This window comes from Rhopalosiphum padi, chromosome 4 (genome assembly GCF_020882245.1).
Source record: "Rhopalosiphum padi isolate XX-2018 chromosome 4, ASM2088224v1, whole genome shotgun sequence".
In the NCBI taxonomy this organism is placed as follows: domain Eukaryota; kingdom Metazoa; phylum Arthropoda; class Insecta; order Hemiptera; family Aphididae; genus Rhopalosiphum; species Rhopalosiphum padi.
The window spans coordinates 897,171-916,106 of record NC_083600.1 but is presented as its reverse complement, the minus strand read 5'-3'; the positions used below and the strand labels follow the sequence as shown (position 1 = coordinate 916,106).

Sequence of the window (18,936 nt, the reverse complement as noted above, 5' to 3'; positions counted from 1 at the left end):
TATATTATTTTTAAGTTATAGCATCACGTATTCAAAACTAATTTTTAAAAAAGGTTGGGAAAGTGGGTATCGCTCTGCTGTATAGTAGAAATGGAGAGTAGGTCACTATAATGGATGTGTTAAATTTGAATGACAGGTATCATTATATACGAAAAACAATTCTGAACGGAGATGAAAGTCTAGGATAATTAGTAGGGTATATTATATTATTAGCTATACTTAAATTGTAATATATCGTTATTTTACGCGATTTCATAACAAAATAAAATTTTATACGCTCATAATCAATTTCTTCAATATTTATGCTAAAATTTTGTTTTACAGTTATTTGAAGAAAAAGTTATGGAGAACCATTATGTGTTGGGTTTTTTAACCTTAGGTATAAATCACAAAAATGTTATGATATTTCAACTTCAAAATTCCTTGCAAATTTTCGCAATTTTGACATATTTTGTAAACATTTGAACTTTAAAAGCTTATAAACAAAAATTGTGATTAACGATTTTTGATTTTTTTTTTTACTATGATAAGTACAACTTATTATAATAAACCTTGTATTAAATTTTAAAAAATTTTTGGATTATCAAATTTTTTTTATCGACATTTCCAAAAATAACATAGACAAATCGAAAATTTCAACTGCCTATAAAATAAGTCAACATATTTTAAAAATTTAATTATAAATAGATAACGCTAATATAAACATTTGGTGAAAATTGTTTAAATTGCTGTATAGGTACTACCATCTACCACATATCACCCGAGTTAAAATAATTCGATCTATTTATCATTTTCCTTTTTCTTCGATTAAAATATATAGTATAAACACTGTTATTACAATAAATAATTTTATGATTTTCCACTTCTTAATTCTGGACATATTTTCGATGTAAATACAAACGGCTAAACACGGATTTAATGTTTGTTTAAAAGCCGAAGTAAATCGAATGTATATCGTTATAAAGATTAGTACCTATTCAGTTTTATGTGTTTATATCAAAAATAAATCCAGAATTAAGAAAGCAAGTTATGATTGTAAATCATAAATGTTATCATTGAAATTGTTTTCATAAGTACCTATTTGACTTTGATAATCGGTAAAAAATGATACGGAAAAAACGTCAGGTAAAAAACAACACGGTAATATAAACGACAAGGTGAAAAACGTTAATTTTGGTTAAAAGGTATTAAAATAATTGTTTTCCTAATTACAAAATAAACTCAAAACATTATGTAAACAATATTTAAATGGAGAAAGAGGTGTACCAAATTTTTTAATAGCAATAGCAATAATAGCATATAATATTCGATATCTATAATTTATTTTTATTATTACCTATTTATTTATTTAATTTATCAATTAACTTATTATAATATATTTATACTTCACTAATATTTGGAATTATAATTATTTTATAATTTATTATTATTATATAATTTTTTTATTACTTGGAGCATATATATAGAGGTTAAAATTATAAAGTATTAACTATTATTATAACATCATCAAAGTCTCTAGGAATTTTTTTATAAGCCTATTATTGAAAACGGTTAAATCGTTCAAAAGTTACACGACCACAAATTCACAACAGATATAAACATATAAACATATATTATATGGGTGAATGTTATAAAATATAAATATTTACCCGTTAAAAGGGCTTGCACTTTTCAAATGATTTACAATCGGTGTATAGCCCGTATAGGATTCAGTTCCGTATTTTGTGAAATTGGTAAACGACTATTTGTTAGTAACATTTCACATTTGATGTTTACCATTACAATAGCTCAAAGGATTTTAAGGATTTATGATAGGACGGAGCCATAGAGTATATAGTATTATGTTTACCTGTGTAGTTATAGGTATGTACCTACCTACAGACACAGCTAAATTCTAATTATTCAATTAGCAGAGTTCCATGATTGTAATATTTATCTATTACATAATAAATATAATAAACGATACGCCAACCACAAATTAATCGATTTTATTTAAACCATAAATTAAATTACAAATAATTCAATTTATTTTTCATTTATATCGAATATTTACAGAAAACTGCAATATTAACATAAATTGAATTTATGGTAAGAATTGACCAATGATAAGTAACAATAAACTAAGTGGTTTATAATAATATAGTATATAAGTACAGATATATATTGGCCAAAGTCTAAAAATGTATTAAGATTATATGAGCATGAACAAAATAATTTCTTTTTTGAATCGCTTATTTACCAACTAAAAATTGACCATCAACTCCACGATTACGCTTATACGCACTTATTCAGTCACACATAAACATACCTCCACTTTCTTCTCGTCATTCTGATACTGACGTGAAGTTCATTTCATCCATTCTCAGTGGCTACTTAAATGCAAATAATATTTTATTAAATAATACATTTTATGTACCTACTTACCACGACAGAAACCATTCTCTATTGCATGCTCTTCCTCATCCCACTTTTTACAGTTATAAGTTTATAACCATTCTCTGCTTCGTTTCATTAATGAAAAGCCTTTATATATGTCTTAACATTAAGTTTTTATTGTATAATTATTGCACATGTATCATGTAATTTTATTAAATTATTTCCATATAAAATTGCCATTGGCGTCAATAAATTAGTTAAAATTAGTTTTTTTACCTACTTTCTAGTCGAAATAAAACAATATTTTATCATTGTAATTTTTTAAGCTTTTTTTATTTTTTTAATAACAATATACTTTTTAATTTCATATTCTCTAGTAAAGTAGTTTTCAAAATATTTCGATAAATAAAAATTGAAATTTGGAAGTGTATTTAATGAGTTATAAGTAAAGTCCATATGAGCGGAATGGAGAGGTACGGGGATATCGCACAAAATGTTGATCTACTGCTCCGCTTATCACTAAATTCAAAAAAGTAAAAAAACTTAACAAATATATAGTTTTATTTTTACAGGAAATTTTTTTTTCAAAAACATTAAAAATAGAAATCATTCAATATACGTATAGTGACATAGTATAATATAATATACAATAGGTATAAATATTTAATTGAGGAAACAAAAATTCAATATTAATTTAATATTTTATAAGATATAACGTTTAATAGAGTTGATTGAACTTAATTGTTATTGTTTTTAGAATATTCATAGATTACTCACATCTTCGTACTGTAATTCGCCTCATAACAACTGCAAATAATTATGTATATAATTTGTTATAGTCGTCAAGCTTGCCAAAGTTATACTTTACTAAGTTATTTATCTTGTCGACAATATGCTATCAAGGTACCAAGTTTTCAAGGGCAACAATAAGAGTAGATGGAGCTAGGACTGTCAAAAATAGTTATCTCAATAAGGATCAGTCTTAACTCTTATATTGTTTCAACTTATGTCCACGATCTATCTGCACAGATACATAAGGATTAAGGAACAATCTTTAAATTCGCTGATAACATAGCTGTTGCTTTCTAAAATAAAGATTTATAATGTCGGCGAAAAAGTATATAATTTCTGATTATTTAAAGAAGCGGCACGAGTTTTTCATGAAGTAAAGAATTAACGCAAATCCTAATAGGAAAAGTATGCATTAGTGCATTTCATCTTTGAACTTAGTATTTATCTAGTCCTAAAAGATACAAAACTGAACCACAATTTTGTGCCCAAATATTTAGACGTATACATACATGCGTTATTCAAATGTTGATAAAATATTATTGAGTTAAATTCTTACTTTTTAAAATTATATAATATATAATAATAATAATATTAATAATTATAATTATATTATAATAATAAATATATATTATAAACATTTTTACATTCTATATGTTATTGTATACTTAACAAAATGATGCAATTAGTGTTCCAACGGGTACCTATATGGCTAGGTATATCATATACTATCTAGTAAAGATATTCTATTCTAACCTGTTCTTTATTTGAATTTAAAATCTTCAACTAAGCACGTTTCCGTGCTACTTCCGTAATACTTTTATATCCTTAGACCTTAGATGTATCTAATAATTATATGGCGAATAAGCCTCGTTTCGTGCTTGCGAAAAATTGCGTGGTTTCTTTTGAACCCGTACAGCCTGCAATACGTAGGTGATGGAGATAATTTGTCAATTGTAAGCCTGTGTGGCAGGGATGGCGAACCTATGTCACGCGTGTCACTCAGTGACACGCCAATTTAAATATAATTCATAATTTTTACTTTAAGGTTTTTCAAAAATAATTACTGATAATTTGAAATTATTTTTAACTTATTATTGTAATATGTTTTAAGATATTATTAACGTATAATGTCGTAATCGACGAAATATGTACTTTCCATTTCCTAATCTCGTAAAATGAAATACGTACAACAAATAAAATCATGTTCATATGTTTAATTTTTAATTAAATTATTTTTTAAGCAAAAAAAGGTCTAAAAAGTTTCTGACACGCGAGGCAAATAAAATCAAACCTAACATTTTGATTTGACACGCAGTTATCAAAAGGTTCGCCATCCCTGCTATATGGCCTATATAACCTATACGTTGGTTACCTATAAGCTATAAACTATATGTTGTATAATAGACTAAGTTGAAGCCTCATGACTTAATAATATATTGCAGTATATTGTTTGATTGTGTCAACAGTTTTTTGTACATTTTGACTTGATATCGTTGGAGAGCGCGAGATGGAAGAAAGAAAAAAAATTAAAACTTATAATTATAGATATTAATTTAAAACAGGAGCTAATTTTTTTTATTGGCATTTAGTGGCGGGAAAGCCGAACAGTAGGTACAATACTCGGATGACTGAGAATTGAGATAATAAAAAACTTTAGGAAAGATAATATACATTTATCGATAAAGTAACAAGATAATGATAATTTCCAATTGTTAAGGTCAACTTTCATACCAACAATATACATAATTATAATGTTCACTATAATAGTGGTAACAATCATACAAAAAACATCTCGAGAAGGACACTCGTAAACATTGAATATTAGTTTAAATATTACATAAAATATAAATTATAACTTTATAACATATCGGTCAGATACAAATTATATTGTAGCGTTATGTTCCATGGTAGGTTGTTTACTTAATTACTATTGTGTCACCCTGCAATTATATTCATTGATTTTTCCCCATCACTCATCAGTAGTCCCCAGTTTCCTACCATAAGAGCAATTTTCTAAGACTTACTTTATGATAGCGATAGTATTGGATTTTGAAACAAAAAAGAGTAAGTGTTATCGGCCGCTTTTGACAACTATGTAGGCATGTAGGCAGGGCAAAGAAAATTAAATGCGGATCAGTACTATCTTAAATGGAAATTGTCGCACAGATTATAATATGATTGCGGCGATGAATAAAGTGAAGTTAAATGTAGGCTACGAGAAACTGTATTACATCTTTATGAATATCTAAATACCACACATAAATAAATAAAATTGTACATACATAATGAATTTCATATAGGTATCTAGATTAATCGTAACTCGGGTCCTTGCAGGAATTTCTTTAAAAAACCACTAACCTCCAGGATTCTGACCCTGATCCACCTGTATCCACTCTGTATACAAAGGCTTCTGTATCTTACAAAAAATACATTATACCATTTTACTAAAATCATTGTCTAAAGAGTTGTAAATAAAAAAAAAACAGTTTTTAACAGTAAGTCTGTAAAATATATTAGCACACAATCAAAAACTAAGTCCAATACACACAAAAATGTAACCTGTGCAATTAATTATAATTTAACATTATTTAATTGTTACAGTTATTAAGTCAAAACAACCTTAACTTAAATAATATATAGATATATTGCATTTTCAATAAATTAATAAAAAGAGAGACAACGTTGAATAACATATCATAGCTATATAATTATAAACTAAGACTAATAATTGAACAAATTGAGACAAATTATACAATATACATAGACAAACAATGCATTAAACAAATTTTTTAAATAAATAGTATATTATGAGTAACTTGACGAAAAAAGTAATTATAAAATATTATTATAGTCTTAAGTCCAACAAGTAAAATCATATCACAAACATTTATATAAGTTGTAAATTATTTATATTAATCGACTATATAATTTCAAATTTTAATTCTGCAAGTTAGATACTAATCTTGTTGACATATAATTTATTTTTAAATTGATCAATAAAATTTAAATATTATGAAAATAAATGGGACAAATGTTAAAGTTAAACCAATACTCTGATGTACATTTTCATTTTTATTAATATTTTCTAAAAATTAGAAAAGATAAGGTTAAAAAAAATAATCAAACAAAAAAACTTTATATTTTGGTCAAATAAAAATTTTTGTTTTTAATTTCAAATTAATAAATTGGAAGGTTAGTTTTTTTAAGAATAAACATACCTCATATTGTAAGGTCATATATATTTAAAAATTTTGTATTTTAGAAAATTAATATTAAAATACGCATTCACTACATTCTCTCAATTGTAATTTTTGTAAGGTTCAGTATTAGAACATAAATTATTAAATTTAATAACTTGGAACAATTAAAACAGTATAATCAGAATATCTTAAAAATTAAATGTATCGTATATTAAAATAAAAATTTTAGATTAATTTAAAATACACTCATAAAGAATTAATATTTAATCCTGATATTTTTTATATAGTAAATAATTTATAAGTTATTATTTCAAAAACAAAATAATAACTTGGAACTACATAATAAAAATATAAATATTTTGAGTAAATGTTAATTTTGTTTTTAAAATAATGATAAGATAAAAAAGTATATAGGTTATACATTTATATTATACTTAATTACAAATTTTTAAATTCAGATACAAGTCAAATGGTTGTTTATAAATTAAAGTTAATAGTATTTTTTAATTTTTAAAATTACTAAAAACAACAATTTATTTATTTATTAGAAATTATATTTCAAACCAATAAAATTATATTATTCTCCAATATTTTAAAGGAATTATACACACAATAATAAAAATAAAATACCACTTATTAATGTGTGTTATCATTACTTATAAAATTATTTTTAATCTTAAGTTATTAATACTTAAGTGTATTAATGCTCTAACATACAAAACTTCAATTAAAAACTAAAAATTATACTATTATATATTTTATTACATATTATATAAATGCTTTTAGTGATGGAAACATAATTGAATTTATTCAATTTAAAATTATTATAACTTTTTTATTTAATCTAATCACACCCCCAACACAAACATTCAGATTCATTCATAAAATAATATTCTAATCATACTAAATAATTCTATAGTTAAATTTTAATATTAAGGTTAACATTTAATAAAAGAGGTGTATGTTAATAGATAAAATCCTATATAAAAATACTAGAAAAGTATTATTTATATTAAAACAATACATCTCTAAAGTGATAAATAAGCATTAAACACACTAAGCATTAAGACACAGTTTGGATAAAACATCATATAAATGATTTAGGAAAATAATATTCTACATATCTTAATTAACTAATACAAGAGAAATGTAGTAAAAGATGAAAAATAAAGATTTAAAAAAAAAACATTGAAAATAACAAGAAATATAAAATGAGAATGAGATCCAGAGTATCAACCTGTTTTAAATGAAAAATTGACATTATCAAAATAAAAATTTTGCATTAAATTAATATTATTCTTAAATAAATTATTTAATTAACACTTTAAATGTGTAATTACTTGGTCAAAAATTGAATGATCATAAAATTGAAGTTGTGACCTACACTTAAAATCAATTTTAATTGGATATTTATCCAAACGTGAGATTTAAGTTGAAACAAACACAAACATTTTGTTAATTAATAAAATGGAAAAATGTTTAAAAAAATATATATATATATATTATGAAACGGTATAAAACTACAAAACCTAAAAAAAAATTTTAGGACAAACACTTACAAATTAAAATGTTGAATTTTTTTTTTTTAACTGATTCACAGTTTTATTTAATTATAAATTAATTAATTTATCATTTAACACTAGAGAAAAAATTCACATGATAGAAAATTGAAGATGTACGTAATATATTAAATATACTACTTATCAGTATTATGTTCCATTCTTTCCTCTAATAGACCTTGTAATCGTTTGGTTATAACAGGAGGAGAAGGAGTTTTTTGTTTTACAATTGGTCCATCATGGTGTCCATCAGATATATTTCTTTTCTTAGTAATTGCTCGCATTGTTATCATATTTATATTTTCTAGATCCTAATTAAGCAAAATTAAACAAAATATTAAATTCTAATAAATAAATATAATCATACAACTTAATTATTTTTATCTCATAATATTATAGATTCTTATAGGAACTTTCAGTGTTTTGTTTTTACAATGTTTTTCTAATAACAAAAAAGCTAGTTCACTTTTTAATATTATAATTTGAGACAAACTTTTTGCAATTATAACTTTTCTGTTAACAATGATGTTACAAACTTGTATATAAAAACATTCAGTGAAACCATTAAAAAAACACCACATTTTCTTGTTTTTTTATATTACACATAATTTCATAATTAAGTAACACACCTATTTTCTTAGAACTGGAATTTGATGAAGCCCCACAAAAAATAACCACATGGAATATGAAAACAAACAGCTAACTTTATTGAATCTCAAGCAAAAATTCAACAGGTCATCAGTGAATTTGATGAGCAAGTATTTGAAAACGTAAAAAAGAATTTAATTGACAGTCAGGGCATGCCGAGCTAATAGAGGTCATATGCATGATATTATGTTTCATACTTAAACCTCAACTTATAATGGAACAATATATATCAAACAAAATATTTCTTTTAAAATTAAAAAGCGTTAATCATTCTAAAACACTTGTTAGTATTGATATGTGACCACTAGTAAATTACTTTAAAAATATATTTAAATATCAAACATTAAACCTCTTAAAAAGGAAAGTGTAGATATGAGGCTTGTTATGAAAATCTATATTAAATTTTATCTATTCAAGTATTTTAACCAATTTAAGCCACGTAAGATGTAATATTAAATAAAAAGTCTTTCATAAATTTATTTAATGTATAAGCTAATTTACTTACTTTTTTAGGACTCTGATTTATACAGTAACTCAATGGCCTGATTGGTGATTTAATTGGACTAGCCTGAGCTTCCAACTTACGTATAAATATTGGTAATCGATCATTGACTCGTCGTGTGGTTGGTGATTGCAATTGAGTCTTAGTAGCCGGTAAAGGAGATAGTGTAAGATTATCATTCTAATCAATAAAATAATGATTAAAGATAATACATTTTCTAAAAATGAAAGAATAAGTTTCTAGGTAAAGTTCTTGATTACTTACATTACTGTTAGTAGAATATTTTAAAGCATTATCTCGAACTATTTGAACAAATATAGTGTTATAAAATTTAATAAGATCGATACGTTGTTCAGTATCTCGCTGTGCTCCATTATTTTCTATGTGTTCTACAAACAAAAACGATTATTTTTTTAATTTAATTATAAATAACATCTTTTATCAAAGGAATATAATAATTAAAGTAAAGTAGTACATTAAACATTTTCTATCGTTACTGGAATTAAAATCCAGAGAATATAGCTATAATGGCATAAAATACGTGGCAAAAAAGTTACTATTATAAATCATCATTTAATTTTATTTATAAAATAATACTATTATTACTACTAATTAAACACATTTTACACATCATGCAAATGTTATCAGAATGACAGAAAACTATGTATTTTTCAATAGATCAATCTTGAATAACTTTTTGCAATTATTTAAAATTTACTCAAGTTAAACAATAGTATATTAAAATGAAAAAGAAAATGCAATTCTAAAAGACAATCCAGAAATCATGCAGTCACAATATTTTATAATTGGTAGATTAAATTTATTATTTTTTATTATTTTTTTCCTCTTCTTTAATTTTTACTACATACAAACTGTACTAATTATGTTATATTCCATATATTGAGATTGAGCCTACACAGGTATTTAAATAAATAATAACTGTATTCATTATTAAGTTATAAAATAAAATAATAATATCATAAAATATATACAATAGTAAAACAAAAATAATATTTGCAATACCTTGACTAGGATTTCGTGGAGTAATTAAAACACTTCTGTATATGTGTGAAGCAGATTGAGGTTGAGTTCGATAACATTTCATAATTGCTTGAAAAGACAAATTTAAATTGACCACCTAAAATAATTCATTAAAATGTTTATCAGAATTCATAGCAAAATAAATTAATCTTACTCGACAGATAATATAAATGGTACACATCAATATTTGATCTAAGTGTCTATCACGCATCATATCTGTATGCTCAATAATAACATGTTCAAAACATGTCCAAATTTTTCGCATTAAATCTTCATCATTAATACTCAATTGATAACACAAATCTTGCATGCGTACTGAAGCCAAATTATAAAACTGAAATAACAGATAAATATTAACTTAATGGATTAATCAAACACAAGTAAAAATAAATTTAAATTAAATTAAATTTTATGTACATCATTTGCTTTTTAATATGTTTATTATAAACATACAAGTACTTTATTTAATGTTGAAGTTATTTTTATTAATCAATTGATAGTTTTTAAGATAAATAATAATGGTCAGGAATGCCAAAAAATATTCTGAGGTGAATGCAAGTTAAAATTCATAACCAATATAAATTAAAAATTAAAAGTTACAATATATGTATAGGTAAAAATGTTTTCATACAGTGTGATTCTTTTATCATAAAACACTCATTATTTCAAAAAGTATTCATGTTTTTGAAAAAAAATTTTACATAGTTTTAAGTTGTTAAAAAAATAAGTTTTTATTAAAAAATTATATTTTTAAATATTTTTTATCTTTATATTTTTTTTAGGTATTTTACTTTTTTGAATGACAACAGTTTTAATTTCATATTTCAAAACAGAATATTTTTCTTAGTATTTTGATACATAAAATCAAATTTAGGTTGAGTAGTTTATGAGTTATACATATTTAAAGTTTAAACAAGCGGAGTAGTAGACAAACATTTTACGGGGTAACCCCATACCACTTCACTCCACGTATCTAAACTTTAATTACTTAAAAGTTATAACTCATAAATTACTCACCCTTAATTCGATTTTTAAAATTATTCTGCTTTGGAATATGAAATTAAAACTCTATGTTGTCATTTAAAAAAGTAAAAAACTTAAAAATATAAGGATAAAAATATTTAAAAATATATTTTTTTAATAAAAATATTGTTTTTTAACAACTTGAAACTATGTAAAAAAATGTTTTCAAAAACATGATTACTTTTTGAAATAATGAGTGTTTTATGATAAAAGAATCACCTTGTACACAATTTTAGGAAAGAGTGGTTTGAATCTACATAACATCGCCTTCTGTACATATCTTTAGAACAAACTAATACTAATTAACCATTCATAACCAAAATTTAACGCTATCAATGATTTTACTCGCAGTTGTGACAGTCATCAATTCACACATGTCTAACTATGCTTTTAGAGATACAAATTGTATATTTTAAATAACATCATACTACCTTCATATTATGCAGAAAAAAAACAAATTTAATATTTTAACTATATTACATCAAAAATGTCCAGAACCATTGGACTTTACTTTATAGGTCTAAAAAGCCATAACAAATTGACATAATAGTATAGATTAGTATTCAAACTTTTTCATCCCACGGCTCCTTTGTGTCTTCACAATATTTTTACAGCTCATTAGTAATGACAAAAAAACAATGGTTATAATGGTTAGGTATGTTATGTATTTAAATTGTTATAATGTAGAATAAATAAATAGATAATATAGAAAAAATGAAATGAAATCTTTTAAATAGATACGAATTAATAAAAAAAATAAACTAAAATTTAGTGAGATGGGTGAGCTTGTGTAAATGTTTCATAATATGTTCAAATCTTGGTTCTATAGTTTAGAAATACTTTAATTATTTTTTTATTCATTTTAGTTTCCAGTTCTTTAACGCGGCCCTCATTTCTAAATCCCACTATGCCCTTAGGAGTCGCGACCCACAGTTTGAATACCTCTGATATAGATATTATATATATATATATTATTTATAATGTATATTGTCTTAATACATAATGTAGGTGTAGACAAAGAAATTTAATTAGTGCTATCAACAAAGCTGCTGGTCGTCTGTTGACCACTTTGAATTTAAATTAATATTTAATCCCATTTTATTTAATTAATAAAATATTTTTTATTTAAGCCCCTGGTGATCGATATCCAGGAGAATTTAGGACTTTCTTTAAAAAGAGATTTGTTTGATGAGTAAAAATTTTCCAAGCTACAAAGAATAATTATTTGATAATATATTCCACATTATCTGATTTTTTATTATGCGATCGACCGATAATGGTAAAATTATTTTTTTTAATGATCAACCCCTGATTTATACAAATTGAAACAGATAATACAAATGTGTATTATATATTATTGCATATTGGTTAAGTATCTAATAAAATTATTCAAATTCCTTAAAAAAAAATAATTTAACTATTAACAAAAAAAATAACTAACCTTTCTGAAAAATAATCCTAAAGTACCAATTTTTTTTAATGGACCAGTTACAGTAGGTAATGAAACACCATTATTTCTTGATGAAACTGAAAAGTATTGTCTATTTTCATTCACAGTAATTTGTTTGCCCATTTTAATATGCTGTTGACCGGGTGCCGGAGAAATAAATCTATCAGAAACTGGGCTATCTATAAATTTAAATAATATGAAACTGTATTTAAACCACAAACAGATAAAAAAATAAATAACATTTTAGGAAACTTACCTTTATGTGCAAAACGATTATTTTCAATTTTGTGATTTAAATTGGACACTTGTGCCCCCCCACCAGCTACAGAAACTAAAGCAATATCATCATAATGTGGAATCAGCTTATTGTTTTTATTAATTAAATCCCACAATGGACTTTCAGACTGCCATGATAAACTATCCAAAACTTGTTCTTCAACCTACAAACATTAAGAGTGGGATAAAATATAAGGCAATTGATTACGATAGTAACAAAAATTTCCATATAAAAAACATACTCTATTCAAATGTTTGATCATATCTCGAGGTAATTTATCTTCAACACGAACAATTACTTCAATTACTTTATAGAAATGGTAAGGATGAATTTGAAGAGCATTAAGAACCCATGGAAATGCACGTTGTGAATTACAGGCAAATATTACCATTTCTAAGCAGCATGCAAAAAGAGTCTCGTGAAATACAGTATGACAAATTAAATTCTAGAAAAATTTAAATATGAAAGAGCATAATGTATAAGTTATCCATAAATTCATTATTATAATGTAATACATACTTTAATATCATATTTAGGATTTTTTGCTTCTTTAGCAATAATATTTTCAAACAATTTGTAAAACCATATCTTGGCCATAATCAATCTTTTTTCAGCAAAATCATTATGTAATGCAGAATTATGATCTACCTGACTATATTGTGAACAGAATTTAATACCTAACGTATTAATTAGATCTTCGATTTCACTTTTTAAAGTTGTTGAACATGACCTGTAGAAAAAAAGAACATAAAACAAATTTCCTACAAATGATATTTTAAAATATACTTTACTTTAGCAACGTGTATAATTTATCGGATGGATAAGGCAAGCAATCTGCTAAAATAGATTGTATTTTGAATACCATTTCCGAAGCATTTTTCACAGGTGTACTTTCATCAGACAAATCAATTTTTGGTTTTAAATGATTTCGTCCCGTAAGCGGTGTTTGTTGATTAAATAAATTGTTCTAAAATATATAAAATATATAACTTTTAATTTAACTTAAAAAAGTCATTTCAATAAATGTTAATACTTTTTGGTTTTTCATTTCTTTAGCTAAATCTTCTGTTGTACATTCATTTGATGCGCCAATTTCAATATTGGCATTTTCAGCTATGAAATAAAAATATTTAAAATATAATATGCATGTAATTATTATACTATTAATATTAAAAAGAACAAAATACAATAATGATGGGAAAATACGTTAGGTTTAGAACATACATACTAAATGACAGAAATTTCCATCTATACTCGTCAAAGGAGTAAGTAGTGGCATATAATATAAAATAATATATTTTAAATGAGATCTACCATTTTCCTTACACATCTACCTAAGATTACTTTTTTGGAAATATTAGTTTAAATAAATTAATATTTAAAACTTTTAATTATTTAACTCTGTGTACTCTGTATAAATGGGTACATGAAAATAGGTTGGAAAGACATGAGGGCTATTATGATTTGAAAATTAAAGTAATTTAAATTAATCTATTAATTAAACATTTTCAATATAATTTCTTACAAAGGAATATTCGTTCATCAAATTCGCCAACACTCAAGACATACTGTTCATAACGTTTATTGATTGCCTTATAATTGAAATCAAAATTAACAACATCCAAAAGTAAATTTAAATCAGGATCTCCTTTCAATACCTGAAAACAATAAATTTAAATTAATTAAGTAAAAAAATTTAAAAAGTCAACACTAAGAAAAAATATTTACTTTTCTTTCAATCAATTTTTTTAGATTTGTCTTCCAAAAGTACTCTTTAATGACCTTTGCATCAGTAGTTATACCATCATATTGTTGACACAAATAATCTATTACGCAAATAGGCTTTGAAGGTGAAACATAAGAAGTAGATTCAAAATCATGAGGTAGGCCTAAAAAAAATGATTTATTTATTTATTACTCATAATTTAATACTTCTTATTCTAAAAAAATTACCTCCAAATGATTTATTCAATATATCTCTTAAATCGGCTATAAGAACATTGGTATATACATAATCACAGCAAGCTAATAATAAATGATATGAGTTAACTAAATTTTCACTCAAATCTGGGAATTCAGATTTAGCAACTACAAACAATGTCCAACAAAACTCGAAAAGTTTAGATGCTGAACACGTCACCCTAAAAGAAAATTTTTCAATTAATAAATATTGATTATTCATAATAGTATAGCTACTAATAAATTATGAAATGAAAAAGCATACTTTTGCTTTTTAGAATATCGAGTTTTTGTTTGTTCGTCTTTGGTCATGTTAAACATAGCTCCAAATATTGGTTGAAATTTTTTAAATATAACCATTGAAACAGCAAAGTTTTTTTCCAATTTATCTATTTTACGACGCAATTCTGGTGGCATATTAATCATATCAGCCCATTTTTTGCTTTTACCAATAAAGTGTATGAGGCTAAGGAAAAAAGACAATTGACAATCGTATAAAATTAATGATTGATTTTATCAGTTGTTTAGAAATAGTTACCTAATATTACACAAACGGAGAAGTCGTGTTAAGCTAACTAAATTACCCTCAATCAATGTTTCACTATCTCCAACTGTATGTTCAGTGACATTACGACATGCCACATATATAGCACACGCTAACCAATGACTTGGATCCCCCTACAGCAAAAAAAATCATTATATTATGACAATAATTCAGAAGAAACGATTTACAAAGCAGATAAAATATATAGCCGATACATACATCTAATGAATAGTTCTCCTTGACCGCCATATAAGTCTCCCATGCCCGGCTAGCAGCATTCTTGTCCAAGTTGAGTCCTTTGCACAGGTCCAAGAACTTAGTGTTGTAGATGTCATCATCCGGAAGGTTAGTGCCCACGGGTACACCCATAGCAACGTTTATTAGTCGTGTTACTACCGCTGTAGAGCGTAGAGTGGTGTAGCGACCAGATACCAGAAGTACTATTGTACCTACTAACTACTAAGAATACGACGACGAGCGCATAACCATTGCGGGACGAGCGATAAATGCTCAATTAATAAAAGACGTTATACGCATTAACACGGAAATGAATTAGTGCGTTAGTGTAACACCGAACCACAACGGAATCTAAAACAATATACAGAACGACGGCGACAACGAACACGACGATCACGGTCAGAATACTCGCGGAATACAGATCGTTGATAGTTGATACTGTTATTATAATTGTAGTACGCGTATATCACTTGTGTAAATAGATATGAGTAATAAATGAAGGAAAACAAAACGTTAGTGGCAGGAACCCACACGAAAGACGATGATGTTTTTTAGCGGATGGCGGGAAATCAGGCGTACAACAAAAGCCGACCGGGAGAAGCGCCGACACAGTTACGGTCTTACGGACTGTTTTTGCGCGCGCTACAGCAGTATTACAGCGGTCGGCGGACCGTGATCGGTGCAGCGGCGGTGGAGGAGGATCGACGGACTAGACTGATGGGCGGACGGGCTGACAATGACGTCACGTGGCGCCCCGCCCGCCGGTTTTGTGATTACCGCGACGGCAATGATATTAATAATAACAGTGAAAATACATGTCGCATAGATCCCGTAGTAACACAAACTTACTATATATATATATATATGGCTACTCTTTTCTTTGGTGTGACGTATGCTATTGATAATAATTTTGGGTAGGTGCGTAGTGTTGCGCTCACCTAAAATAAAACTATAGTTTTTACGATCTTACCATATTTTTTTTTATATCATGGCGGCAGCCGCTTAATTGGCTCAACAACGACAACAACGCAATAAAGCGCGCGCGCGCGTATTTCTTGTTCACTGTGCGTCTGTGTTGTCTGTGTGTGTTGTTGTCAGCCGTTGTCGCCGAATATTGGAGGGAAAACGACTATACCAACGATAAAACAAAATATTATATCCCCGACCGGCTGGTCACTATTTTAATATATACTACCTACTATACTAGGTTATTAGAGTCTTTGGTCGTTGAATAGGCATTCCTTAGTTCTCCTTTTCTACAAAAAAAAATTCTCTAAGTTAATAAATAGTGTAGTAAATTAGATTTTGAACGGGGCAATGAAATATGAATGTATAGATTTTACAATGTGTATTTTTTATCTGTCATCACCTTTTGCCTATAGGCTATGTGACAATAAAATATATGCTTGTGCTTAATTTTAAACTTTGAGGATAGTTTCTGATAGTAAATTGGATTTCGTTAATACTTAGAGGCTGTCAAAAGTGAAAATGTCTTCTAATACTTTTCAAAATAACCAGGAAAAACAAACTAAATAAAAGGAAAACGAGAATTTTTACATACATGAATTTTAATCGAATAATGTATATTAGCAATTAGCATGTTCTATACGTGATATTGTGATACAACTTTCAAATATCTTAAATACCCGTCACACTTACCCGTTTTCCTGGTAAATTTGTAACACCAACTATATATACGCAATAAATCAACCATTACACTTACACTGAATAATGAACATTGCCAATAAGGCAATAAGGACCCATCATATCTACTTTTGATACAATATCTTGTATACAAACAATATATTTTTTATAATCACATATTATAATGTATTAAATTAGGCACGTCTCGTATTGTTATTTAAAATAAAATAAATCTTTTTATGTTATTTATAATTCAATATTTTCAATTTTTTTAATTTTAGATTCGGAATGGATGTATTGATTTTACAATGATCTGTGTTTATTTTTTTATTTTTGTATTTGTTATTACTAGGGCTGTGAATTTAATGCACATAGAAACCTTAAAAAATGCTTTTAAAATGTCAAAAAGACAAAAAAATGCATTTAGAATGCTAAAAATTATGGTATAAAATGCACTTCAAATGATTTTTTATTTAACATTTATACTGATATTAGCATATTATATGCATTAAATGTATTTATTTAATAAAAAAAATAAAAAATTTATAAATAGGTAAGTTGATTTTATTTGAATTTTGATTTTGAAGTTGATTGATTTTTTAATAATGTTTTTTTTTTTTATTTAAAAATAGCGTTTATTTGAAAATTTACAATCTATACAAGTTTTTTACAATGAGTAAATTGGAGGGAGGGGAGACAATGATGGGGCGGTGAAGGGAAGCTTACAGTTAAGCTACCTTTTAATGAGTCTTAAATCTAGTTATATGAATATAAGTATAATAGAATTTTAGATAAGGTCTCTGGGCCAGTTTCTGTTTAGTCGTCGGGTAGGGTTGCCGGGGACTGGGGAGATGTTTTGAATGAAGATTGGATATTAGTTTGTTTGAGTGGCCAAGCATTTTGCAGTGAAGTCTTGAGTAGAATATGATTGCTGTTTGCCGTTTGGTCGATGGATTGAACTTTGAGATCTTATTAATGTTATTCGCCTGAAACGGCTGAAACATTTTTTTAAAAGGTTTTTAAAGATGTTAATTGACGAAATTAAAAATACTGGAAAATTAACTTTTTTTTTTTTTATTTGAGTTAAACAATCTATTCAAATTATGTACAATAAGCTTAAGTGTTAACAATTAAGATTACAGCCAGAAAACATGAATGAGAAGCCACCCTAGGAAAATGAACTTAAAAAAGGAAAATATGACCTAAAAATGAAAAACAAAAAAATGCAAAATAGGTATAACTTTCATAAATGGATTTCTTATTGCATAATTCAAATTATGTACTAACAAAGCTACCTACGTTTCACAATTACCAAAAATAAATGCACTTTCCTATAAATTCACAACCCTAGTCATCACGTTTTGGAATTGGAGTGTAATAGTGCTTTGATTTTTAACTTCAGTCCCTCTTTGAAAAGGAAAATGAACCTAGTTGGTACTTGGGTAGATCAAAAGTAAAAAAATTTTAATAGGTAATTTTCAAAAGCGTTAGGAAAACCCCCAAAAATGTAACGGAAAACGGGAATTTTTATGAGCGTAAATTTAATCTTTTACAATATATAGGTAATAATATAATATATCCTAGACTGAGTAGACTGACAAATCATCTCCGTTCAGAATCGTTTTTCGTATACAATGATGATACTTGTCATTGTATTCAAATTTAACACATCCATTATAGTGAC

General features: G+C 26.1%; 1 protein-coding gene across 1 annotated transcript; it reads right to left on the bottom strand.

The window, feature by feature from the left end:
• Positions 1 to 5,376: 5,376 nt before the first annotated feature.
• Positions 5,377 to 16,349, bottom strand: LOC132928507 (retinoblastoma-like protein 1). The gene is made up of 17 exons (XM_060993221.1): positions 15,591 to 16,349; positions 15,366 to 15,505; positions 15,093 to 15,293; positions 14,822 to 15,009; positions 14,597 to 14,757; positions 14,394 to 14,526; positions 13,902 to 13,981; positions 13,660 to 13,835; positions 13,388 to 13,598; positions 13,110 to 13,313; positions 12,848 to 13,031; positions 12,583 to 12,770; positions 10,273 to 10,452; positions 10,101 to 10,215; positions 9,342 to 9,466; positions 9,081 to 9,257; positions 5,377 to 8,238 (listed from the first exon to the last, which is right to left on the bottom strand). Exons 1-17 carry the CDS (start codon positions 15,738 to 15,740, stop codon positions 8,065 to 8,067), a joined length of 2,787 nt encoding a protein of 928 aa, XP_060849204.1. The 5' UTR covers positions 15,741 to 16,349; the 3' UTR covers positions 5,377 to 8,064.
• Between the last annotated feature and the right edge of the window lie 2,587 nt (positions 16,350 to 18,936).

What these genes read in the sequence shown, in the direction of transcription:
- LOC132928507 (XM_060993221.1), bottom strand. Translation starts at nt 15,740, where the DNA reads ATGGGTGTACCCGTGGGCACTAACCTTCCGGATGATGACATCTACAAC. An exon ending in AAAAATTGATTGAAAGAAAA is followed by an intron (nt 14,527 to 14,596) that starts GTAAATATTTTT and finishes TATTGTTTTCAG; the next exon opens with GTATTGAAAGGAGATCCTGA. An exon ending in ATCCTAAATATGATATTAAA is followed by an intron (nt 13,314 to 13,387) that starts GTATGTATTACA and finishes AAATTTTTCTAG; the next exon opens with AATTTAATTTGTCATACTGT.